The sequence below is a fragment of the Xenopus laevis genome, chromosome 9_10S (genome assembly GCF_017654675.1).
Source record: "Xenopus laevis strain J_2021 chromosome 9_10S, Xenopus_laevis_v10.1, whole genome shotgun sequence".
In the NCBI taxonomy this organism is placed as follows: domain Eukaryota; kingdom Metazoa; phylum Chordata; class Amphibia; order Anura; family Pipidae; genus Xenopus; species Xenopus laevis.
Window position 1 is genome coordinate 63141296 of NC_054388.1, and position 26771 is coordinate 63168066.

The window sequence follows — 26771 nt, forward strand, 5'->3', positions numbered from 1 at the left end:
TGTGTTTTTTACTAAATGAAAGTTAAATGAATTACTATGATTTTACTTTTTATTTTTTTTTCATCCTTCAGGATCCCAAGCGTCACTTGGAGGAGCATGTGGATGTTTTGATGACCTCAAATATTGTTCAGTGTTTAGCAGCTATGTTGGACACAGTGGTATTTAAATAATGGACTGAGCATTTCTTTGTGTCTGCTTATATTCGTGGGATACAGCACATCCTCTGGTCTTCGGGGTGATCAGTAGTCAATATTAGAGGATGCCTTGTACCTTCACTGAACTCATGATAAAGGAGATCTTTATTTGCCTTTGTATTTGATTTATCTTATTACAGTTAAACAAGTTGCTATCAGGAAAAAAAAAAACCTGTTAAGGATAAAGAGAAATAAATCCATCTTTGTTTATATAATCTGTTAGGCCTTTTCGCATGTTATTAAATTGCAGTTTCCATTATCCTTACCCACACCGCATTGACTGGTAACTACAGGGAGTTGTAGTTAAGCAACATTTGACTGACCTGTTTGGTAGTCTCTTCTTAGCAAACGGTCTTACAATTAATTGCAATTCACTTTGTGGCAGACCTTCCCCCCCCCAGCTGGGTGCTAAGGGGTTAAAGCTTCACTGTCACTGGAGAATCTCCATTACAGGTGACTTAAAGACATCCAATAACATGAACTGTTGGTTAGTATGGGGGACAGCTGGCATCATCTGCAGTCTGGGAGCGGCGCAGTAGCACCTTTTAGTCTCTGTTGTGCAATTACTTTTGTTCCTAGATATCAGGGTCTTTTTTAGACTGCAAGGTGGCACGGGAATACATCAGTGCAAATTTTATGAAGTTTGCATTTGATATTTGAAAGATCTGTATCATAAATGTATTCTCTTTTGCTTTATAATAAAATACATTGACATCACCCTTTTCATCAGCTCCATACTGAGTTTGATGCTAGTGTGCATGTCAAAGCAACATATTTTTGTTGCTGTACCTGTTTGAATTTGCTATACCAATGGCCAACATCTGCCTGCATGTTTTCAGCAAAATAAGTAAATTGATACATGCTGGTAACAATGTTGTATTTAGGTGCGGTGCTGCCCTTGGCACTGGACTTGTGAGTGCCTGATCTGCACAAGCCTGGGGCATCAACAGACAAGATGTCACGGCACATGCACGTGACGTCCCTTCTCGCTCGCAATGAAGCATCGACCCCCCCACCTCTGCTGCTTTTTATTTATTTTTAAACCATATTAAAAAAAATGGTATTTGACAGCCACCACCTTAAAGCCACCAACCTAGACACTGAGCCTCGAATGTCTATATGGTAAACACACCTCTGGCTGGTAAATTCCTTCAGTTGATGATATCAGTATTTGTAAATGATTATTGATTGAACCGAGACCCTTGCTTCCTGACATGATACAATTTTCTGGTTACAGGCTGCTATTGAGTTTAGGGGTGGACGGACTGAAGGACTTGTTTTGTATTGGTGCTTGAACTGGCCACAGCAAGATTACATTATCTTGCTAAACAGAAACATACACATCATTGAGTTTAATATTTTGGTCTAAACCTGCCTTAACTAGTAGGTGATCAATAGGAAGACATAAATCCCCATCTAAAGCCTTTCCAATTTGCCTCAGAGGGGGAAAAAACACTTCCTGAAACCAAACCAACCAGTACCTGGATAAACTTTGTGCTAAAAACTAATTTCAGTAACTCTGTAGTTTCTCACTTGCTAAAATGACATTGAACCCTTTCTTGAAGCAATCGTATCTTCTAGTACAACCACATGCCTCTTCTCCAGTGTAAACGTTCCCCAGTTGTCCAGTTTTTCCTCATAACTGAAACTTTTCATAGCTTAATCAAGTTTAGTTGCCCTTTGCACCTTTCTCAAATTCATAAACATCCCATTGTGTTTTGCAAAGGGGAAGTATAGCCCTCTCCTCCCATGAATCTGCATGCTTTGTTTGCCTTTGCAACTGCTGACTGGCATTCCTTGCTGCAGCCAAGTATATTACTATATTATATTAGGGGTGCACGGGATTCAGCCTTTTTCAGCAGGATTTGGCCGAACTGACATGGGCGGTGAGGGAAATCACATGACTTTTTGTCACAAAACAAGGAAGTAAAAAATGATTTCTGCTTCCCACCCCAAATTTGTATATGCAAATTAGGATTTGGTTCGGTATCCGGCCGAATCTTTTGCAAAGGATTCGGGGGTTCGGCCGAATCCAAAATAGTGGATTTGGTGCATCCCTATATTATATAATTATTATATATATATATATATATATTATATATATATATATATATATATATATATATATATATATATCTAATTATTTATATATATATATATATATACATATATACATATATACATATATATATACATACACATATATATATACATACACATATATATATATACACATATATCATCATCATTTATATATATATATATATATATACACATATATGTATATACATACACACATATATATATATATATACACACACACACACACTGTAGGACCCCACAAAGAACCCTATACAATGTAGACAATGTACCTTTAACACCCACCCTCTGTACATTATCCTGTAGCCAGTTTCCCATCCCACAAAAACATTACCAAGGCTGACGACCTTCGACAAACTTTCGTGGCACAGTGTAAAAAGCTTTGGCAAAATCCAAACGGATCACATCTTCTGCAACCCAATTGTCCAGCTTGGTACTTACTGTATCATAAAAAGTGACAAAATATATTTGTTCTGTCCTTCATAAAGCTATGCTGATTCCTACCATACCAGATGAAAGTGTATGAAAATATCTGACATAGTAGCCAGACTAAAACTAAGCTAAGCTCTCTAACCAAGGCTTTATTACATCAGGCCCTGGTACATTGTTTAAGTACCATATACTGTGTCACTGTCAGCCATTGATAAAGCAGAGACATTTGTGCCCTTACCCAGCTGATCTTGAAACGCTGCTTCCTTTTTTGTATATATTTGAAAAAAAGCAGGTCGGATTATCTGCTTTTCCAAGCCCTTTGTAGCCAAACAATTTCCTCTTTTAATGGAGCCACTGTCTCAACCTGCATCTGTTTACTGTTGATATACTTTTTAATTACCACTAAAATTGTGTGATTACTCTTTGCCTATGAAGCAATGAGTTCCTCATTTTCTATCTTTTCCTTCCTGTTTGCTCTCTAACAACCCTTGTAGTTGTAAACTACTGGTGTGTTTGCTTCAGAAAATCTACTATAGTTTATATAAACAAGCTGATTTGAAGCCATGGGAACAGCTTTTCAAAGCTGAAAAAGAAAAAAAAATGCACAGGATACACAGCAGATGACAGATAAGCTCTGTAGTATACAATGAGATTCTTCAGAACTTATCTACTGAGTACCCTGTGCTTAAATGGCTGCCCCCATTGCTACACAACAGCTTGTTTATAAAAAACTAAAGTTGTGTTTCAGAAGCAAACATACTAGTTGTACCAGTGCAGGAAAACACTACATTATGGTGTTGTTCCTTTAAAACACTTTAATTTTTTGCTGTTAATGTAACTTTAAAATGAATGTTTGTCCCCTGATGTGTAGTTCTTTAATGTTTTCACCTTTATTCCTATTGAGCTCCCATTCAAGTCACAAAGGGTGGCCCTTAATGCTGTTACACATGCATTTTTAAGGGAATCAATTGAAAACGTTATTTTAAATGACAACCAATTCTGTTCTCTCTTTTTAGTGGGAAACTTAAACATCTATACACTGAAGTACTGGTCTTAAATTGTTTTAAACTGTTTTTGCCTCAGTATAGCATGATTTCTGGTTGGCCCTCAACAATCTGTGTCTTAAAATTGACACGTAACAAATTCCTAAACTTGTCCTGGCAGTACTTTTGCTCCAGTCAGAATCAAGGTGATTTAAAATCCCCATTATTAAAGGTAACCTGTCACCCAAACATAAGAAAATGTATAATAAAAGTCCTTTTCAAATAAACATAAAACCAATTTTTTTTTTTTCTAATCAAAACATTAATTCCGGTTATAAACATGTTTAAAAGTCTTGGCTTCTGCCCTTCCTAGATGTCACTGCACTCCCCATATTCACCCCATCACCGTTAATTGTGTAGCCAGTGCATAGGCATCGGGTGCCACATTCTGCTGCAAAGAAGATTTCAGCATGATGCAAAGATTGCCTCAAAAACAGTGTCCACAAAATGGCATCTGCCCACTTGATGTAATTGTAATTTCAAAGATAAAAAAAAAAACAGATTGAAATAATTTATATAGTGTAAATGAAGTTTCTTCTGCTTGACTAACATAAAATAGGATTTGGAATTATTTCTTAGGGTGATAGGTCCCCTTTAAAACTTTCTCCAAACTAGCAGCCTTTTCTATCTACAACAAGAGATAAGCCTCTTCATCTGCACTTATTGCTGCAGGCTTAAACAACTACAAGATTGTGTTGAGGACCAGAAGGCAGTTAAATCTACATATCTGTCAGTCATATATATCATTTGTAGAGCTTGAAATGCACCCTGACACACACAACAGCTAAAATTAGAAGGGCTGGAGATGCTTCTATAGAAACATTATTGTATACAGTTCTGTTTAGTTGTTAACCCCTTTGCAGTTAAAATCACATGTGGTCTAAATAATTGGCACATTTTACTTTAAGTTTCACCCCTTAATGCATTAGCACTAAAAAAAGTCTTTAAAAGGACGCAAAAGTGGCTTGCATTCCCTTTTGATACCGTATTTTAAAGTGCAAAGAAAGGTTAATCCGCTGAGGGGTGCCAATATGTTAGGCACCCAAAAGACACCAAAAAATTCAGATATTTTTTAATTGGTTTTGATTTATGGGTGAGATTTTGGTGACAGGGCAGTTAGACGTGGGTAGCTTTATTAGCATCCCAGTGGAATAACACATTAAGGGGCAAATTCATCAAGGGTCGAATATCGAGGGTTAATTAACCCTTGATATTCGACTGGGAATGAAAATACTTCGAATATCAAAGTCGAAGGATTTTGCGCAAATACTTCGATCGAAGGAATAATCGTTCTAAATCCTTCGAATTGAAGGATTTTAATCCAACAATCGAAGGATTATCCTTCGACCAAAAAAACTTAGCCAAGCCTATGGGGACCTTCCCCATAGGCTAACATTGGGTTCGGTAGCTTTTAGGTGGCGAACTAGGGGGTCGAAGTTTTTTCTTTAAGAGACAGTACTTCGACTATCGAATAGTCGAACGATTTTTAGTTTGAATCCTTCGATTCAAAGTCGAAGGTCGAAGTAGCCAAAAAAAACACTTCGAAATTCAAAGTATTTTTTCTTCTATTCCTTCACTTGAAGTTAATGAATTGGCCCCTAAGTAATACATTTTGATCTCCAATGTGTTTGCATTGTTCACTTTAATATCAGACAATTCAAAAGAGTCCTTGTTTAGTTAGACAACCCTTTTAGTCTCTACAGGCAGAGCTACAGCATGTGGAATGTGCATTTTCAATTAAAATATTTTTATCTTCTCTGTCCATACTTAAAGGAGAATGATAAATGTCCACCTAAATATACCAGTAAACCCTCAACCCTCTGAAACATTGCATTTCTTTCCTTCTGTTGTGTACACATGGGCTTCTGTATCAGACTTCCTGCCTTCAGCTTAAACCTCATTGCCCTGGGCGTGAGCATGCTCAGTTTTTTCCTCTCCCCCCCCCTTCTCTGCTGTAATCTGAGCCCAGAGCTATAAGTGAGCAGGGAGAGACTCGGGCAGGAAGTGGTCATGCCAAGCTAATACTGCAGCTGCTATATATTCAAATGAAGAGCTTCTAGCGCTTTTAACTCCGGTATGGTAAAATAGTTTACAGAATAAATATAGCATTCTAGCTTGCACTATTGCAGCTAATCTATTGCCAATAAAATGCCTCCGTAGCTTTCCTGTTCCTTTAAGATCAGAAAACATACGGGACCAAAGAATTAGGCCATGTTCTGTTTTGGATGGGTGCCCATGATCCCTCTAAATAATGTAACAATGTTTCCTATTGTTAAACCGTGGTGAATGTGTGGTACTAAGCCATTTTGGGTCACAAACAGATAATTTAATATATTAAAAAAACCTAAAACACTGTTTTAGATCATTGGTTATCAAACTGTTAGACTGGCCTCATTGTAGCAGTGAATTTGGGGCCAAATAGGCTAAAGTGGGTTTTATCTGTTGTAGTTATTCTTGGACCTTTTAGCGGGACGATGGCAAAATCCATGTGTTAATTTATCTTTAACATTGTTATGAAGAAAACTGAAATTACCACTTAACTGCCAGATGACCAGATATACTTATACAGGGTGCAATTTGGGAACCAGTTTAATAGACCAGAAACCTTTGTCTCTTTTTCTGTTCCACATTTCTGTAGCTACTTCTACCCCCAATTTATTGAGAAAGGCATGTCCTATAAATAATTTGCTGGAATTGTGTCGCATTGATCATATCTTTACCATCCCCCTAATAGGAGAAATAAAGCAGATGTTACTGGCCACCACGTGGCACAAGCTGTATACAGAGCAGTTGCCTGGTGAACAGTCTAATTAGATATGAGTCCTCTGACAGAAGTCAGTTAACAAACCTGCTAAGAAATATTACAAACAAGACTGATTCCACACTACGCAGTAGAGACATTTCAGTGGCTAAAGGCTCCCTCCACTTTAAACTGGTAAACATATCCAGAAGTTTATATGTGGATAAGCAGATGCATCTGTTCATGAAATTAAACAAGAAAAGTATTTCACCCCATGGCTTCAGTGTGTTATCATGGCCACCCCAGCTTACAACTGACCCAGTCTACAGAACGAATGAAAAATGCCTGACTCTTGGACATGCGTTTTTTTTTTTGGATACACATATTCTATGTAAACCCATCAAACAAATGAATTAGCATAGAAGACACCAACGAATAAAGGTTTTTGAAAGGTTTTATTGGTTACATAGGTGAGATTATATGAGCAGCCATCACTTTAAAACCTAAACACTAAAGGTGTTATAGAATCCATGATGTATATACTCTAACTAGTCCACCCCTTATGATACATACTGCCAAAAACAGGCAGAGCTGTATTCACCAGAAGTGGGGACCCTAATTACAAATGAAAGGGGAACAAGGTCCAATGCCTCATTCTTGTGACCAGCCTGAAACAAACATGGAAGACCTCAAATGCAAACAGGCCTTGTGTGAGGATTTACATTGTATTGCCAGATCCTAGACAAGGACAAAGCATTACAACATAGCAACAGTCACAGAAAGTGTGATAGAACAGGTTAAAGTTCGAGTATTAATCATATATAATCTACAAAATAACTAATGTCCTGCCACTGCTATTAGCCCTGCAATGAGTGTTTCTCTGGGTGTGAGCTCTGCTGTCTAACTTGTACTAAAACTTCTTTTTAAGATGAATGCCCCTTTAACGTGTTCTGGGGTACTCTAATGCAGGGATCCCCAACCTTTTGAAGCCATGAGCAACATTCAGAAGTAACAGGAGTTGGGGAGCAACACTAGCATGAATAATGTTCTCAGGTGCCAAATAAGGGCTGGGATTGGTCCTTTGACAGCCCCTATGTGGCTTGTCAACCTACATTGAGACTCTGTTTGGCAGTGCACCTGGTTTTTATGAAACCAAAACTTGCCTCCAAGCCTGGAATTCAAATATAAGCATCTGATGTGAGGCCACTAGGAGCAACATCCAAGGGGTTGGAGAGCAATGTGTTGCTCACAAGCTACTGGTTGGGGATCACTGCTATAATGGTATATACCAGGAGTGTCCAAAAGGCGATCTTTAGCTAATGAACAGTAGAGCTCAAGGCACTGTCAACAAACAGCTTGTCTAAATCACCTCTTGTTCTATTCCAATTCCAATTTTTTTTATGTTAAGGTTAGATAAGAAATACAGGTAGGGGATCCGTAATCGGGAAGCCCATTATCCAGAAACATCCGAATTACGGAATGGCCATCTCCCTTAGACTCCATTATAATAAATTAATCCAATTTTTTAAAAATGATTTCCTTTTTCTCTGTAATAATAAAACAGTAGATGATGTATGATCTAATTAATCCTTATTGGCAGCAAAACCAGCCTGTTGGGTTTATTTAATGTTTACATGATTTTCTAGTTGACTTAAAATATGAAGATCCAAATTACAGAAAGATCCATTCCACTCTTTCCTGCACAAATTATTATTATTGTTGCCAAGAATGTTTTCTTTGTAGAAGCTAAACAAACAAATGCAATTCATGAATGCAACACTTTATGGTATTCCAGTGTTTATATTATAATGCACTACATCTACATTAACATCTATTAGGGGTTTTTACAAAGTGAACACTCAACGACAAATGAGATTCTATATGCACTGTTTCACCTGTAAGTTTGCAAGCTATTTAAATTGGCTTGTTATATATGTGGCATATTGGCATTTAATTTACTGTATGTAATAAAATTTAAGACTGAGGGAACCAAATAATTTCTGGGCTGGTGTGTGTGAGAGAGAGAGAGAATGTTATACAAAACACTGCAAGAACCTTGTCCCTATTAGCACAATGATAGGATAAAGTCAATAAATCCCCTAGTGCCAATGCAAAGTGCAGATGGATACGGAACACAGGTCTGTCATTCCATAACCTTCTGCATTAGTGATTCCGATGAAATATTTAGTTATCAAAGATGTGGTAAACATCACTACAAATGCATCAAGTCACTCCATCACAGCAGCTTATGATTATTTCAAACCCCTTTCTAAGGTCCCTATATTCTGCCTCTCTATTGACATCTCACAGTCCAGCAGCTACAGCTTTCCCTGCTGAATAGGGAGCTTGCATGGCTCTGGACGCCTGTTTCTTACTAAAGTCAGGTTGTCCAGTCTGCATCTACTGTTGGACTACAACTACCAGAATTCCACTGACAGCTGGTGGTTCAGCAACTACAGCATCCACTACTGAATGTGGGGATGCCTTTGTCACAATAACCACAAGTCATAAATCTAACTTAGATGATGTTCATTCTGCTGCCCTCTAATTTGCTACCAACATTCTATGGATAGCTGGAGGTCCAGCATCTCGCACTCACTTCTGAATGGGGGGCTTAGCACTTTTATCACACAAATGATGTCAGTGCTAACTTGGAGAATGCCCCATGTGCACCCAAAACAGCTCATTTCTCTACAGATGAAGGTCCAGCAGCTTCCACATACCCTTATGAGTGGGTGTCTTGGTTTAGGAGGGTTCTATTAAGCTGTAAGGCTAATAAAGGTTGGAGGGGTGATTAGAGATGCCACATCTGCTTTTGCACCGGTAACAACAACTCGATTAAGGTCTAAAATCTGCGATATTCCCTCTGCAGCGCCCTAGCATTTAGGTAAAACGTTTTTTATTTGCACTTCATCAGAAGCTGGAGGGCTCCACGCTTGTAAAGCAAAAGGTTAATAAATCCTGCTTAATGTTGGATAAGGAATGTTGAATATACAAACAATTGGCAGCCCTCCCCCACTCTGCACACAATAAACTACCCTTCACTGTGCCATCCCAGCGGCTGGGAGCCAGGTGATTATCCTAATTAATGCCTATCTAATTAAATTACTGTCAGCGGTGAACCAATGACAAGAGTCGTTTCATCAGCTCCAGTGGTGCAGCAGGATCAAAAGTGAGTCTTGTCTTATTGCTGCTTGGAGTCAACTGGCCAATCGGATCATCCCTGGATAGGGGATCAAAGCTCTGGGAAGCTCCAGAAAAGTGTCCTAGGCTAAAGGGGGCTGTGATTGTTTCCCCTGGATGTCGCAGTTCATGGCAGGGCTGAGGGGAGTGTAGGGGACTAAAGTGTCTCTTGCTAGCGATGCAGGTGGATCACTGTCTCTCTTCATCTATGATGCTCTCCAAGAAATTCCTAAGTGTGAGCACCAGCAGCAGTTACTCCCATCCAGCAGCATCTGAGCTCGCTTTGCACGATCATCCTATTATCTCCACTGCTGACAACCTGGAGAGAAGTTCACCTCTGAAAAAAACGACTGTCAGGGGGATGACGAATCAGTCAGATGCAGACAGTTTCTCTGGCTCTAAGGACACACCAGGGGACGGCCAGAGGAGTAAGCTGTCTCCAGTCTTGGATGGGGTCTCTGAGATTCGTCACAATTTCGATGGATCTGCAGCAGATCGTTATCTCCTCCCTCAGTCCAGTCAGTCCCAGTCTGCTGCCTCTGCTCCTACTACTACTACTATGTTTCCTTATCCAAGCCAGCATGGAGCTGCTCACCCAGCCTTCTCCATCGGAAGCCCCAGCAGGTACATGGCTCACCACCCTGTCATCGCCAATGGAGCTTACAACAGTCTCCTGGGCAATTCTTCTCCACAAGGATACCCAGCAACTGGATACCCCTACAGCCAGCAGTATGCTCATTCCTACCAGGCTGCTCCTTTCTACCAGTTCTCTGCCACCCAGCCTGGACTAGTCCCTGGCAAAGCCCAGGTCTACCTATGTAATAGGCCACTTTGGCTCAAGTTTCACAGGCACCAAACCGAAATGATCATCACAAAGCAAGGCAGGTAGGTACAAAGTGCTCTGTGTGCCCTTCTGTGGGTGCATAATCCAGCATCCCCTCTATCAGCAGTCACTTATTATTATTATGATTATGATTATTATTATGATTACTATTATTGTTATTGTTATCATTATTATTATTATTATTATTATTATTACTATTATTGTTATTATCATCATCATTAATAAACAGAAGAACAAAAAACAGTTTAAATCACTTCACTGATATAATTCGCTGTACTTTCGCACACAGATTATAATTCAATTTGTGGAGAGAGGAATAAAATATGGGTTTATTTGTTTTTAAATGTGTGCAGTATTATTTAAGGTGTCCATCATATTTTATTGAATTCGATGCAATAATCAGAATTAAATAAGGATTAATACTATTTCCAAACTTTTTCCAGACGAATATATCCGAATTTCTTCTACTTTTGTTTTCATTTCACCCATTTTTCCTCTGCCTCTTTTATATATATATCTGTATATAGAATATTTTTTTCCTTATCATTAACTATATTTTATTTTGACATGAATTTGTATCAATTGCCTTTCTGTATTCTTCTATGCATCTGTCATTAATTTTTTATCTAGCAATATATATATTTATACGCAATTATCCTTTTTGTGCCTGTCCCTCTGCGATTCTATTTTATTTCTGTTCTTTATATTCACGCACATACTAATTATACCTTACGTTATTTAGTACGCCTATGCTATATATATATTTTTTCCCCCTTTGTTTAAAAGTTTGATTTGCCAGTATAATGAATGATTTATTCCTAGTCGGTTTCACAGTGCCTCCCTCTCCTAACACCTTTTCTCTTGTATCTGATCTCAATTCGCCAGGCGCATGTTCCCTTTCCTGAGTTTTAACATTTCGGGGCTGGATCCCACGGCGCATTACAATATTTTTGTTGATGTGATTCTGGCTGATCCCAATCACTGGAGATTCCAAGGGGGCAAGTGGGTACCTTGTGGCAAAGCGGACACCAACGTTCAAGGCGAGTCCAATTAACACATTTCCTTTTCATTCACTTTAAGTGAGAAAATATTCATGAAAAGCCCTTTGTGATGCGAATAAAGCGAATTGTGGGAGCAGATGATAGGGGAAGGCAGTGAAAATGCAAATGGAAATAGATGAAGTCAGTGGTGGAAACACCATTGTCATTTGGCTGATTTTATTTGATAAATCGTGCAGCTCTCCTGTAATATTTGTGTATCTCCTATAACAGGCAATAGGGTGTATATGCACCCCGACTCACCAAACACAGGAGCCCACTGGATGCGCCAGGAAATCTCTTTTGGCAAATTAAAACTCACCAACAACAAAGGGGCGTCCAATAACACCGGGCAGGTCAGTGGCATGGAGGGTAGTTTGTGTTGACATGCATGACTTTATAATTACAGAGACTGGTCAAACGTAGCTCACACTTTACAAGGGTACACGCTGTTGTCCTATTCACATAGGGCTCTTTATAGTATAGGGGCGAGTAGGTGGTTCACTTCTTACCTGGAGATGGGGATGACTTGGACTGGTACACATTTCTGGTTCCCATTCTTACAAATAGTGGCGTCTGTGGGAATATACAGCGTTTTCCCTTGGAAGATATAGGATGGCCTATGGGTGCATTGTTAACAGATAGAGATTCCTTTGTGCGCATTTGAATGGTCCATGAAACTTTGGCGCATCTTGGGGCATCCTTATAACCAGAGGTTACTTTGGGCACATAAATTGTTCCATGCCTACGGATGGATATAGGTCTGAAGATATATAAATGGGTCCTTACAGACTGATTAGATGGGACATGAATACAGAAACAAGGTGGGCAGCTGCATCATTACCTGGAGAGCTTATCCTGGGAAGCTGCTGGATAGTTTTACAGATTTGGCGCATATGCATAGTTCCTTATAGCTAGAAATGTAATTTTAGGCCAGAGGTATGTGCGGTCATTGCAGGGAAACAGGTATGATTCTTCAGGTAGGGATAGGCTTTTGCATGACCAACACTGATGGAACATACATCATCTCCCACTCACAAAGGTTATTTTGATGGCACAAGTATGGTTCCCTATTTACAGATAGAGGTTATTCTGGAGGCACCTGCATGGTTTCCCACAACAAAGAAAAAAGTTATTCTTGGGGCACATGTGTAAATCCCCCCTTATACATAGAAACTGCCCTGGGGCACATCCATTGATCCCCAATTACCGAATATAAAAGGACAGCCCCTCGTTTCTAGGTCCCATCGGTTTCTCACCCAGCATGGGATATATTTATACCATGTGTCATTACAAGCCATCTGCATGCACTTCGAACGCTGAAAAAACAGAAATCAGCCTGGAATAAATTAATGTTGTGCATGTTTATAATGTATATCAGCAGCGTTCTGTCTACTCATTGATGCAATCTCTTTAGAATAGTCAGATCTCCACCAATCCTCTGTATGCTTTATCCCAGGGGCATCCAGTCTGCCACCTACAATTTGCTGGAAGTTGTATTTCAACAAGCTGAAAGGCCAGCTATAAGCACTCCTGCAAAAATGCAAACTGCTTGAATTCAAACCCTTTTCAGTATGAAATGGACTCCTGTTTTAGATCTAATTAACTCATAAACCTTGTAGCGACGGGTCGTTATTGTTTGAGAAAAGCCTATCCTGCTGCCACTTTCCTCCTCTCACCCCTCCTTGTTCTCCCTTTGGCAGATGGTTGTCTTGCAGTCTCTACACAAGTACCAACCTCGACTACACGTGGTGGAGGTGAATGAAGATGGCACAGAAGATACCAGTCAACCTGGAAGGGTCCAGACCTTCACCTTCCCGGAGAATCAGTTCATTGCTGTGACCGCCTACCAGAATACTGATGTAAATAATGATATCAATGATAATCACAAATCACAGGGTCTCTGCTCTTTTTAGTGACCGATAATATTCTTATGCAGAGACTATATATATATATAATGTATCTATAGAGATACACAATTTTCTTTTTCTTTTCTTTTGAAATCCTTTTTATTGAGATTTTCATTAAAATACAAGAATTTGACAATATGTTAATCATACAATATTTCTAATTTTCTTTTTTTGTGGATAGAGTGGCATAGGTAGAAAAGTTCGCAAATCCAGGCTGAAAGGCTCGCTGACATTCTACAGCATTGTTCTTTTACAAATTCGTCCAGGGCTTTTTCTTTACCAAGCAATTCTTACAATTGTTATTATTGTTGTTATTAATAGCATAAGAGGGCAATTTTTCCCCATTTTTAGTTTAGATAAAACCCCCACAAATATATGTTAAAAAAAAAAAATATATATATATATAGGTACGTTTTTTTTTTAGTTTACTAAAAAGGAAAAATAGGGAAAAGGCTGTCCTCTTATGCTGATGCTACTTTATCCACAATAGAAAGAAAATGTTGTAGCTAAATATATATATATATATATATATATATTTTTATGCAGCGTATATACAGTATATATATATATATATATATATATATATATATATATATATATATATATATATATATATATATATATATATATATATATATATATATATAATATATATAAGCTGCATAAAAATATTATAGGCCGGTATTATAGCCTTAATATATATTCTTTGGTTTTTTAATTTATTCTACTTCTTATAGCCACCAACTGCCCGTATTTAGAAGCATATCTGGAATTGCTTCCTGTATTTATCTGCCGACATATCTGGCTGATAAAAAGTAGAATCCACTACAGCCTGTGTATGACCACCCCACACATATTTATTAGATAGAAAGAATAAAAACAATCTGATCTTTTACAACCGAATAGATCACTCTGCTTTTTTTTGTTTCTTAGATCACACAATTGAAAATTGACCATAACCCATTTGCCAAAGGATTTCGGGACAATTATGACACGTAAGTGACAGTTTAAAAAGGATATAATATCTCTTGTTATATAATATGTTTATTTCACAGTGATGATTTTACTCTGCACTTTATGGTCTCTAATTTTGCTGGGTCTGCGTAGGAGAACGCATAAAGGGATATATTTGCAATATTTTTCATTGCGCACAGAGTTCTGTTTATACTGTCTGGGGACAAGGTGAAAGAGCTTTTATTGTCCAGTGTAGTGTGAATTTCCTTTCTTGTTTCTTTATGTGCTGTGTGTTTGTATTTATTTAAGATATGCGTGTTGGCATGCCATTGTGTTCTCATGTAGGATTGTGTGTGTGCTGTTGTTGTATGGCTGTCTGTATAAGTGTGTGCTAGGTTACATTTGGGTTATGGGGAGAATGTTTATGTGTTGCCTTAATTTGAGTCTAATTCCCTGCGTTTCTCTAGATCTGTGCAATATATCGATCTCTTTGCTCCATATAGGGAACTGATCAGAGGCCTCTCCTAGTATAGCTATAGGCGACAGTGGAGCTGTCCAGCGTCCTGTCTCCTGCAGGTGCTCTCTGTATAGTGGAGCTGACCAATGTACTGACACAGATAAATTCTGATTTGGGCAGGGATGCTGGCAGGCCAACAATGGAAATTTGAAGATAAGAAGTTAAGATTCTGGCACATGCCAGAGGGGCTGCTGTAATAATAGTCACTATTTATTGGGCATGTGGGTAGCTGTTGGCCTTGGGCAGTTTTACTTGAAATGCCATTGTACTTATCAAACGTAAACAGGTGAAGGAAGCCACAAAATGCAGAACGTGTACAATAATATACAATGAATGTCTACAACAAAACACTAAGCAGCAGCGTTCTGCATTTGTGGCTTCCTACACCTGTTTACGTTTGATGAATCTTGGGGTCTGTGCTGTGCGACCTTTTGAAGGCGAGCCTACTATTACTACGAAAATTGGGGATACGCTGAAAGGCCCTTGTATTTCTGCCGTTGTACTCATGTCTGTATAGCCCCCTACTGATCTCTTTCTCTGTAACACCAACACATGTGAGCTACCCTATACAAAAATAACTCATCTTTCTCTGAAGTTTGCAATCTAATAATTTAGCAATCTATTGACTTCTCTATAGTTAAGATGGCCACTGTGCTGATCTTTATAAATCACCCCTATATTGTGGAGATGATGACCAATGTCACCTTTTTAACCTCCCACCAGTTAACCAACATATGGACCTTTTTATTGCCTGTATCCTCGCCCTGGCATATTGAAGTTGCCCACTTTACTGACACCTGTATAATTCTCTCCATTCCAACCGATCAACACTTGGTTAGTCTGCGCTGCAGGACCAGTGTAACCCAGTTTATTCTTACGCCGTTCCAAGCAGGTACCCCTCCTCCCAAAAGAATGTCATATTTGGTTGAATGATTGTTCTATAGACGTTATACAGTATTCCAGTCTGTATGGGTCATGTAGTACACATTTCACACGAAATAGTTACCTATATGTTCATGAATTTACTTGAATATGTTTTTTCATAACAATGGGCATTATCATAGTTAATTTTGGTTTGTATAGTGCGCTCAACAACAGGGCGTGTGATCAACACTCTAAGGATTATTGTGCACTTCGTTTGCACTGGGCCTTTTTTATGAGATTTGGCTGTTGGGAATTCACTAGTAACAATGCTCTATAACTGAAGACTGTAGAGGGTGGATATTTTGCCTTGATTAAATATACAGACACAATTACCATTGATTGGTTGATTCGATTATTCTGGTTTCCCTGTCAACAATGTTGTACATGCAATGATAGACTTAGTTCCCCTATTTATTGTGGAAGGTGGTGGTTAGAAACCTGCCCTACTGAAGTGTGGAATGAATGGTCATTTTTTTTAATGAAGCGCGTTTTATAAAATGCGCATTTTATGGACTGAATATACAGAGGTCAAACCAAAGGATTGCGCAGTGATGCAAAAGAATGTGCAATGCAGCTTTATCTATACATTTTCTTACTAGAATGTACATCGAACCTAATAATTGTACTATTCTTAATTATGAAACAGCTGTGGGCATTCTTTGAAGGAATTCGTTGTACCAGAACAACTGTTGCAGCAACAATGTCAGGAGAGATCCCGCACCAGTGTAACCGTGCGCATTTGCCACAGTGTAACAGAATTATTTATCAGCAAATGAATCCGCTAAAAAGTGTTACAGAAATTGTCTGTGCAGCAGTGATACTGCAGAAATACCACTGAATGACTAGGAAACAGTGTAAATGAATCATATTAGAACTATGTAGCAGAGCGATTCTGTGAGGCAGTTTAGCCGAATTATTGTGCGTTGGCTCTGCAGTAGTGAAGCTGAATGGATTTGCAATAATATAAGTGAATTATTCCGCAACAAGATGAGAGCGATTCTGCAGCGGTGCAGCTGAATTATTTTGAAACACTCGGAAAGTGTATGGATTTACAGAGTAACAGAACGATTTTCGCAAGCGGAATAGATACGTGTATTTTTAATATCAAGTGTCCAAGTGTACATTTGCTACACGATAAGGAGATGTATCTGCAACAGTGTAACGGGATAAATCTGCAGCGCCACAGGCTCTAAATACACTGAGTTGAAGGTACAATGCGGTTTAAATGAATGACCATAACTGCTTAAATAATGGACCCTGTGCCTGCGTAGTAACATGATAATCCACGAGTAATCCAGCTGGGTATCAGAAAGACTCAATGTTTTGAATAATTATTCATTGCACAAGTATCTATATAAATGTATAGGCAATGCAGCTGCACTATGTTCCCCAGGTAGTGATGGTAATGTAGATATGTCTGCGGTCAGTGTAAGTGAATTAAATTTAGAAGCGCTACTAAATAATGATTTGTGAACTGAAGAATCAGGGCAGGGCTTGTTATTCAAACGAATGATCCCCTTTGCGGGATGTAACGGTTTCCTAGTGCAAAAATTGTAATTCTGCATTCTATCTATCTATCTATCTATCTATCTATCTATCTATCTATCTATCTATCTATCTATCATCTATCTATCGATCATCTATCTATCCATCCATCCATCCATCGATCCATTATCTATCTATCTATCTATCTATCTATCTATCTATCTATCTATCTATCTATCTATCTATCTATCTATCTATCTATCTATCTATCCATCCATCCATTATCCATCTATCTATCTTCATCATCATCATCATCATCATCATCATCTATATTTACACACACAACTTTTTCAGAAAAACTGAGCACTTTATGCTTATAATGTAAAGTCACTGAATAAAGATCTGCCAGTTACAAGTAGGCTTAGGTTATGTGGACCCCTCAATAAACAGTCTAGAAACTGCAGCTCACTCTTCATACTATTTTTCATAAATATTTCATATAACATATCCGAATTGTTTGAGAATCCCTGTCCTGTTTGAAAAGTTGGCAAATTATTGGTTGGTAACCTCAGTTACTTGTTCTGTTTCCCAGTATAATTTCCGGCTAAAGATAGGCAAATAATGTACATTGACATGAAATTTGACCACGCATAGGAATCCTCTTTCATTGTGAAGAGGGAATATTAGGTGTCATTACCTTGTATCTCATATTATAATTCTCCTTTCGTTTAATATCTTATACCCTGCAGAACACTAATGTGTTGGAGAATGTGTGGGTGCTGGGGAGAGTAGGTTCAACATCTCATCCCTTCCCTAGTGCCATAAGCAGGACTCCCACAGGTAATGGAGAAGCAAATTTGAAATATTATATTGTAAAATCTACAATGGAATTAAAATATTAAACTATGACAACTTTTCCTCCCTAAAGAAATGTTTCTAATTTCTCCTTAACCAAGTTACAGGGTAGTAGTTACCTAAGAACCGTCATCTACCTCCCACAATCCTTATTGCAGTATGGAATGCGTTTTGAAGTCTTTTGTTTTAGTTTATTTTTAATTCTAAGCAAAAAGTCACATGGCTTGTGTGTGTGTGTGTGTTTGTGGGTGATGGATACTATGGGTAGTGGGTAAACAGCGAAAGCAAAAGAGAGACAGACAGTGAAGAGGGTGGGTTTATTAATGGGGTGGGGTAGATCCTGAAGAGAGTGTGCTTGGGGAGAAAGAGAGAATAGAGTGTGTGGAATAGTGGCGGTGGTTGAGACAGGCTTGGGAACTGATATGAATCTGCACAGACTGTTGCCACTAGGGGACACTGATGCAAGTGAATTATGAAGTTAAAGCAGATGTCCCCTTGAGGTAGAACTTGTCCTACTTATTTAGTTCAAGTCTCATTTTGAGTGCCAGTATTAGGTCATAAGAAGGTTGCTAATTTACATGGCTTTATAAGAAGTTTAGGCATAGTTCCAAGGATTTCTAGGACACCAAATTAAAGTCTAAAAGACCTCCATGGTGGAATTCCAGGAGTATCTAATTCCAAATCTTTCCCTAACTGGCCTTCAGGTTGCTACCCGCAACCAAGACTTTTAGCCCCAATAGTGGCTGGGCACCTCCCTAGTTTGGGAAACGTGGGCCAGGTAATAATAAAATGACGATATGTTCCATAAAGTTCAATTGAGCTCTGGATCCACAATGGACTGCATGCCTCCAGCTGGGCAACCTTCAGCTAAATTGTGTGTTACACATATATTGTTTTTGGTTAAATTGGAGCCAAATGCATTGTTTTGTAACTTTGTCTTTGGTCAGATTATTCCTCTAGTCTTGATTTTATCCTGGGAAGGAAGGGAGACATTCGTTTTGGGAAGCAACCATTAGAAGGCTTGCCACTGAATAAGCTATACTTATATTATATAATATATATTATTATATATGTGTATAGTATATCTGTTTGGGAAGGCTTAGGCTGGTGGCACATGGCTCATTTTGGCTGCTTCTGCCCTGCATCAGAAATCAGTGTTAGGCAAAATACCTGTCTCTGCTTGTGACTAGTTTGTGCACATGGAGCGGAGGGAGAGCAATTTTCATGCAAAAGTAAATTAAGGGAGTTTATTGGCAACAGGGGTAAAAACGTGTAGCATAATCATTCCTCTGCTGATACATGTGCAACACATAGTGTAAAAATAATATGTTGTAATATCAAATATATACTCCTAGATATCACTGGTCAGGACAGATGGCTTATATATCCCATATTTTTAGCCCCTTTTCATACTATGCCTACATTGCACAACAGTTAAATTCCATTCCTCAATCCTATCTTGCCTTATTCTTCATTTTACCCAAAATTATCAACCGCTTGCATCTTGCTCACCTGTATACATTATTCCTCAATTATATGCCCTTTCTCACTTCCTTATTTTCAAACACACATAATATCACACTTATTGGCCCTTCCTCTGACTCTATCCTGCCTTATTATATACATTATGTATAGTAGTGTTCTGGTGGGGCCCTGTAGACTGGTAGTCTGTCCCTTGTTGTATCTTCCTTTTACCCCAGGGCAGTTGTGAATTAAGCTACACCTGGTAGGACAAACATCTCTAGTGTGTGATATTTAACCACACTCCTTTCTATTCCTTAGAGTCCCCGGACCCCGACTTATCCCGCAATTTATACCTGACTTTGGTTCTTTTTAACAGGATCTACACAGGCTGTGACTTGGACCGGCTCACTCCATCTCCCAATGACTCCCCGCGCTCCCAGATTGTGCCCGGGGCCCGTTACTCCATGGCCAGCACTTTTCTGCAGGACCAGTTTGTTAGTAACTATGCCAAGTCCCGTTTTCACACTCCGGTAGGGGTGCCAGGGCCAGGAACGGACCGCAGTGTCCCCCATACTAATGGACTGCTGTCACCCCAACAAGGGGAGGACCCTGGGGCTCCATCCCCACAACGCTGGTTTGTAACTCCAGCCAACAACAGGCTTGACTTCACCTCCGCCTCTGCCTACGATGCGGCCACAGACTTCGCTGGCAACGCGGCCACCTTGTTGTCCTACGCTGCGGCCGGAGTCAAGGCGCTTCCTCTGCCTGGGACTGGCTGCACAGCGCGCCCTCTTGGTTACTACAGTGATCCTACAGGTTGGGGAGCACGGAGCCCCCCTCAGTACTGCACCAAGTCCGGCTCTGTGCTACCTTGCTGGGCTCCAGGGGGCAGGGTAACAACAACTAACCCTTACCTAACAGGGAGTGAGGAGGTAGAAAATCTGGCTACCGCAGATAGGTCTCCCTTGGGTGAGGATACAAAACCCAAAGACCTATCCGACTCCAGCTGGATCGAAACACCTCCTTCCATCAAGTCTATGGACTCCTCTGACTCCGGGATATACGAACAGGCCAAGAGAAGGAGGCTCTCACCCTCCGACCCCGCGGTGTCGGGCAGCTCCTCCCCATTAAAGAGTGAAGTGGTGCCCCATAGGGACTGTGAGAAAAACTGTACCAAGGACCTGAGTTATTATGGTTTCTACACTCACACTTAGGCCACCACCTCCTCCATAATGTCAGGCATTCTGAGGACAATCACTGGCCAATCTATCATTGGTGGGACACTGAGGCTCTGCCCTATGGCTTTACAGGCAAGAAGCCCTTTAACAGCACTAACACCCAACCATTACCTTCTGTCAGGGTCTAGCACGGACCTCCCCTCAACTACATCTAAAGTAGCAACTGTTTCACCTGATATATCTTTTCGGCCTGTGGATGTTTGAGCACCTCGGACAGCAACGAGATGTTTCAGCACCAAGGACAGCGCAAGGCCTCTATTCAATTCCTTTCCCTTGGAGCCTGGTTTGCGCCTGAACTGCAATATATAATGTGTTCTCCCATGATCATTCTCGTTTATGATAGGGATGTGCTAATAACAAAGGACTTTACTAATAATGCTATTTTTTATTTGTCGCCTTTAAAGCCGCCAGCAGACTTTTAATCCTACAGAGATGATCAAGCTGCGGTTCTGGAGCCTGTTGCTGAACTACAACTTTTAGCCGCACCCAAGGCGGGGGTGCTGGGAGTTGTACTATATTAACAACCGAACGGCCATGTGAGGTCTTACCTAAGTGAGAATTTATTAATAAACTAGTGGTCACTTATTTTTTTTTCAAGTTATATTACAATCTTAAAATGTATCCAGTAGTGCCCTGTCGAATTCCCCTCATGTGTTTGAATGTGTTAGTGTCATCAATACAGAATTGATATCCATTCATATCACCTCTCATTTATTGTGCCAAATGAATGCTGTTGCCAAACTTTATATCCACCCTCATTTACATGCTCCAGGATTTTTTAAACTTCTGTAATAAGGAACAATACATTTAATCTATTCTTTTTGGGGGTGCAGGACTGCTGGCTGTGGTCAAGTCCGGTGAAATTGAATTGTAAATTGTATCATTAATGCTTTTTAGATTAAAGGCCCATTTTCTAAACGTAAGTGTCTAAGCTAAATAGTAGCCAAATGTTTTCTGTGTTTATTTTTGTCTTGATAAAATGGTTCTGTAGAAGACCAGGCACTTTTTTTTCTCCAATTTATTTTTGTCTTATATATCAAGAATGTCCAGACCTGTACGGAATCTAAATTAAATACCACACAGTCCCTGTAAACCTCTGTTTGGTTCTCTTCTGTAAATGATGTGGCTTTCATTTTATTTTCTACCTTCTATTTGTATATATATTTGTTCTGTCGCTTAGACCGAGTTAGACGCGTCTGTGCTTTAGTTGCTTTGCTCGTTTGTATTGTCTGTATCACAACTGAAATAAATCCGGGAAATTGCTTCATACACTGGAGTTTTATAGTCACACAAAGAAACCTTTCATTGCCATTGAATTACATTTTTTTAAACCAGAATTTAAGATAATGTTCTTATCACATATATATATATATAGTATGTCAATAAATGAGGGTTAGATATTTAAATTAAGACTTCGACCCTGTTAAAGTGATGGTTATTAATCCAGTTTTTGCAGAAAATGTGAAAGATGTACATTTAAATTCTTCACAAATTAATTTTTGGGTAGAAATAGATCTCACAGTATCCCGACGCCACTTGTGTACAGGAATAATAGCAGAACAGTTGTTTTTTTCCAGATTTAATATGCACTCCAAATTAGAATATTGCCTTTTGATACTAGTTTTAAAATAGCGTCAACTTAAAACATTTAATACAAGTCAAATTGTTCTGGAGTTTTGTACGAGTTAGGTGTTTTAGTCACTTATTAAAGGCTAAAGTATGAAAGTATGTAATATGTAGTCTAGTAATATATATATATATATATATATATATATATGGGTGCTTGGTCAATTAATTATATATGATAGTTCAAGATGGACCAGCACACCAATTACTTCAATCACCAAATTTTTATTGCAACATCACTGGGCATCCAATGTTTCTGGTCATGAAATATATATTTATAGTATATATATTATATATGTATTTTAGCTGACGAAATGGAATTTAGTACAATTGCAACAGTGGTTGACATAATTCTATAAATTAATTCAAGTTTCTTGTACATGATACAAAACAATTTATAATTAATTTATAATTAATCTTTGTTATAAGCAAAGCAATCCCATTGAGTCTATCTATCTATCTATCTATCTATCTATCTATCTATCTATCTATCTATCTATCTATCTATCATCTATCTATCTATCTATCTATCTATCTATCTATCTATCTATCTATCTATCTATCTATCTATCTATCTAATCTATCCATCCATCCATCCACCCCATCCATCCATCCATCCATCCATCCATCCATCCATCCATCCATCCATCTATCTATCTATCTATCTATCTATCTATCTATCTATCTATCTATCTATCTATCTATCTATCTATCTATCCACCATCTCTCTCTCTCTCTCTCTCTCTCTCTCTCTCTCTCTCTCTCTCTCTCTCTCTCTCTCTCTCTCTCTCTCTCTCTCTCTCTCTCTCTCACTCTCTCTTTCTCTCTCTCTTTCTATCATTTATCTATCTCTAGCTACATATACCGGTCATCTATCTTTTCTATCCATTTTATATTTCTATCTATCTATCTATCTATCTATCTATCTATCTATCTATCTATCTATCTATCTATCTATCTATCTATCTATCCACCATCTCTCTCTCTCTCTCTCTCTCTCTCTCTCTCTCTCTCTCTCTCTCTCTCTCTCTCTCTCTCTCTCTCTCTCTCTCTCTCTCATCTATCTATCTATCTATCTATCTATCTATCTATCTATCTATCTATCTATCTATCTATCTATCTATCTATCTATCTATCTATCTATCCATCATCATCTCTCTTTCTCTCTCCCTCTCTCTTTCTCTCTCTCTCTCTCTCTCTCTCTCTCTCTCTCTCTCTCTCTCTCTCTCTCTCTCTCTCTCTCTCTCTCTCTCTCTCTCTCTCGCTTTAAACCCTTTGAGGCTAAAAGGGGAAGTTAAGACTCACTGGAGCCACTTGCTTATTTACTTATATTTGGATAGTGTTTTAGTTATCTCTTGTGGAAAAGACAACACAAGTCCCCAAACTGCAGTTATTCTAGAGGCACACAAGGCACATTTCCTATCAGTTTTAAATCAATAAAGTTTAAATTAAAATTAAATCTCAAACCCAGTGTATCCCCAGTCCAACAATCCAATAAGGCTATATTTTGCCTTCAAAAGCGATTCTTACTGGAAACTGATGATTCCTATCAGATCAAGTGAGAGGCACATTCCCAAAGTCACTTACAGGGACTGATGATACCACTCTGGGTATAGTAATAGGGAACTGGATACCAAATTGTAATGTTTGCACAGGAACTGTTATGTCACACAGTTGCATCGATGACCACCAGATAACTATACTCTTTTCAGTTTCATAAAGGGATACAAGACACAAAGAAACACCACAATTATTCTTTTAAAAAAATGCAGCGATTAGTTACAACCTAGTTGCCCAGTTATACTAGTATTAAATACTCATCCTCAGTACTACATCAACAAGTTGTTTTTCATTTGTCAAACAAACAAACACCAATGTGAACCCCACGTATAATGAGTGGTCTGTATCATTAGAAAGTCAGTGCAATAAAAAAGGCGTACTACAAAAACAAGTAATTTAGTAGTTATTTTGGAAAAAAAAACATAGGACAGTTTAGCCAGTCCTGCACATCCCTATCTTTTGTATAAATGAATGCTGGCTTTCTTTTTATGCCTTTATACATATATTAAATTAGGCCATTGTGTATCCTGGATTTTAGCTGACCAAATGGAATTTAGTACAATTGCAATAGTGGTTGATCTGCTGAATCCATAGTGCATATAAAGTAAAATCTAGCAGTAATGTTAACAGAGATTAGCAAATTATTATTAGACATAATTCAAAGTTTTATAAAGGAATTCAAGTTTCTTGTTTTCTACTTTGTTATAAGCAAAACAATCCTGTTGAGTTTATTAGATATTTAAATGTTTTTCGGCAGCTGTAAGGTGGGTTGTAAACCCCCAGGTCCCGAGCATTCCGGATCATAGATTCTATACCTGAACAATGAATAGAAAACAAAATACAAAAGAGACCCTTTATCATGACAGTTGCACATGCCATGCATACAACTGTAGGATAAGGATATCAAATAGGGGACCTATAGCTCTAGTTTCAGGTCTGGACTGTCAATCTTCAGATTCTGGCAAATGTCAGGAATTGTTGTAAGATGCCAAAGACAGCAACTATTTAGTGGGTCTGTGATGTAACAAGAGCACGCTGGCCCCCCACCACCAAAAATATCTTCAGAGTGGCCAGCAACCTCCCTCCCCTGCCAGAGGGGGAATTTTAATGCTATAAAAGAAGCTGACCCCACAGTCTGGCCTCCCATTCCCCAGACCCCCTGCGACCACAGGGTCTGCTTTCTCCATAGTTATGCGACTGAAATGGGCCTGAGGGGGGCTATTTAAGCTTCTGTGTACTTGAAATTCCAGGGCCCATTTTTATTCTCAGTCAAGACTTGAGTGTAGTTGCCAATAGCAACCAACCAGCAATCAGTTGTGATTGCATGTGTAGGATATTTTATCCATTATGCAGAAAACTCAAATACAACACTTGCCATATTGCATAGTCCTGAAAGACCCCTTATCCAGAAGGTCCCAGATCTCATACCTGTAGAAAATGTAAGCAAAGATCCTGTTGCTATGGACAACAGCTCTGGTGCAATTAGCACACATTATAGTGAATGAACCAACAGGATCAGTCCCAGAGTGGCAGCTGATTAAAACTACCCCGAAAAAGGTGTTTTTAAAGAATTGTATGATGGAAATGAATATTGTAGCTATGAGATACAGAGGTAGAATGGAAACACATTGTAATACATACACAGACAGAAGGATCACAAAGACAAAGCTCTTTCTCCTTAGCAGAACATATGCAGCAGCAGCGCGTATAACATACGCAAACAGTGGGTAGCGACAGTAAAATAAAAGAGGCAACTGCAAAGTACCTTTTTTCACCCTGGGTGCCTTAAGGGCCCAATCATCAGCATAAAAAGCTTGTTGTGAATGAAAACAACAATTATTCTTTATTACTGCAAGAACAGTGTCGAGAAACAATTATTTCCTTAAAGGAACAGAAAAACTGGGTAAATAGATAGGCTGTGCAAAATAAAAAAAATTGTAATATAGTTAGTTAATCAAAAATGTAATGTATAAAGGCTGGAGTGACTGGATGTCTAACATAACAGAACACTACTTCCGCTTTTCAGCTCTCTAGTCCTTGAAGCGGGGCCACACAGGACATAACTGTTCAGTGAGTTTGCAATTGATCCTCAGCATTAAGCTCAAAATCAAACGGTTATGACCCATGTGGCTCCTCTCAAGTCTCTGATTGGTTACTGCCTGGTGGAAACCAAGATAGCTGAAAAGCAGGAAGTAGTGTTCTGACTATTATGTTAGACGTCCAGTCCCTATTGGAAAGTAATCAAGTTGCACTGGGACACCCTGGCCTTCTCGAACGGTGATACCTGGTGTACAGCAATGGAGAAATCGTTGTCCCCACTTCCAATGGATCCAAGAAAATTCACTGGCACACGGGTGATAATAGCAGGATAAACCTTGCTAATTTATTAAGTGTATTGCAGCATGCTGCAATACACTTAATAAATTAGCAAGGTTTATCCTGCTGGTATCACCTGTGAGCCAGTGAATTTCCTTGGAGACATTCAGTCACTCCAGCCTTTAATCATTACATTTTTTGGATTTTTGGAACTAACCGTATTGAAATTTTTTAATTTTGCAAAACCTATTTATTTTTTATTTTTCTACTTATTTTGCCCAATTCAGCTAAAGGTTCTTGTAAGTGATGTTCCAGTTTCAGTCATTCATACAACTCCATTTTTATTCAC

General features: G+C 38.8%; 2 protein-coding genes across 4 annotated transcripts in view; both read left to right on the forward strand.

The window, feature by feature from the left end:
- psmd14.S (proteasome 26S subunit, non-ATPase 14 S homeolog) overlaps positions 1 to 409 on the forward strand; it is a 57014-nt gene extending 56605 nt beyond the window's left edge. For all 3 annotated transcript variants that reach the window (NM_001087262.1, XM_018237264.2, XM_018237263.2), the window contains 1 exon segment: positions 72 to 409. In NM_001087262.1, coding sequence (NP_001080731.1) covers positions 72 to 170 — 99 coding nt within the window. In that variant the 3' untranslated portion in view covers positions 171 to 409.
- A 7752-nt stretch (positions 410 to 8161) lies between these two features.
- On the forward strand, positions 8162 to 21838 carry tbr1.S (T-box, brain 1 S homeolog). Its single transcript, XM_041578759.1, has 6 exons — positions 8162 to 10577; positions 11422 to 11576; positions 11808 to 11929; positions 13277 to 13435; positions 14417 to 14478; positions 20059 to 21838. Exons 1-6 carry the CDS (start codon positions 9871 to 9873, stop codon positions 20894 to 20896), a joined length of 2043 nt encoding a protein of 680 aa, XP_041434693.1. The 5' UTR covers positions 8162 to 9870; the 3' UTR covers positions 20897 to 21838.
- The last annotated feature ends 4933 nt before the right edge of the window (positions 21839 to 26771 follow it).

Excerpts from the sequence above, each read along its gene's own strand:
- tbr1.S (XM_041578759.1), top strand. The coding sequence starts at position 9,871 with ATGCAGGTGGATCACTGTCTCTCTTCATCTATGATGCTCTCCAAGAAA. Across the intron at positions 11,577-11,807 it reads AGCGGACACCAACGTTCAAG|GCAATAGGGTGTATATGCAC; the intron begins GCGAGTCCAATT and ends CTCCTATAACAG. Across the intron at positions 14,479-20,058 it reads TTTCGGGACAATTATGACAC|GATCTACACAGGCTGTGACT; the intron begins GTAAGTGACAGT and ends TCTTTTTAACAG.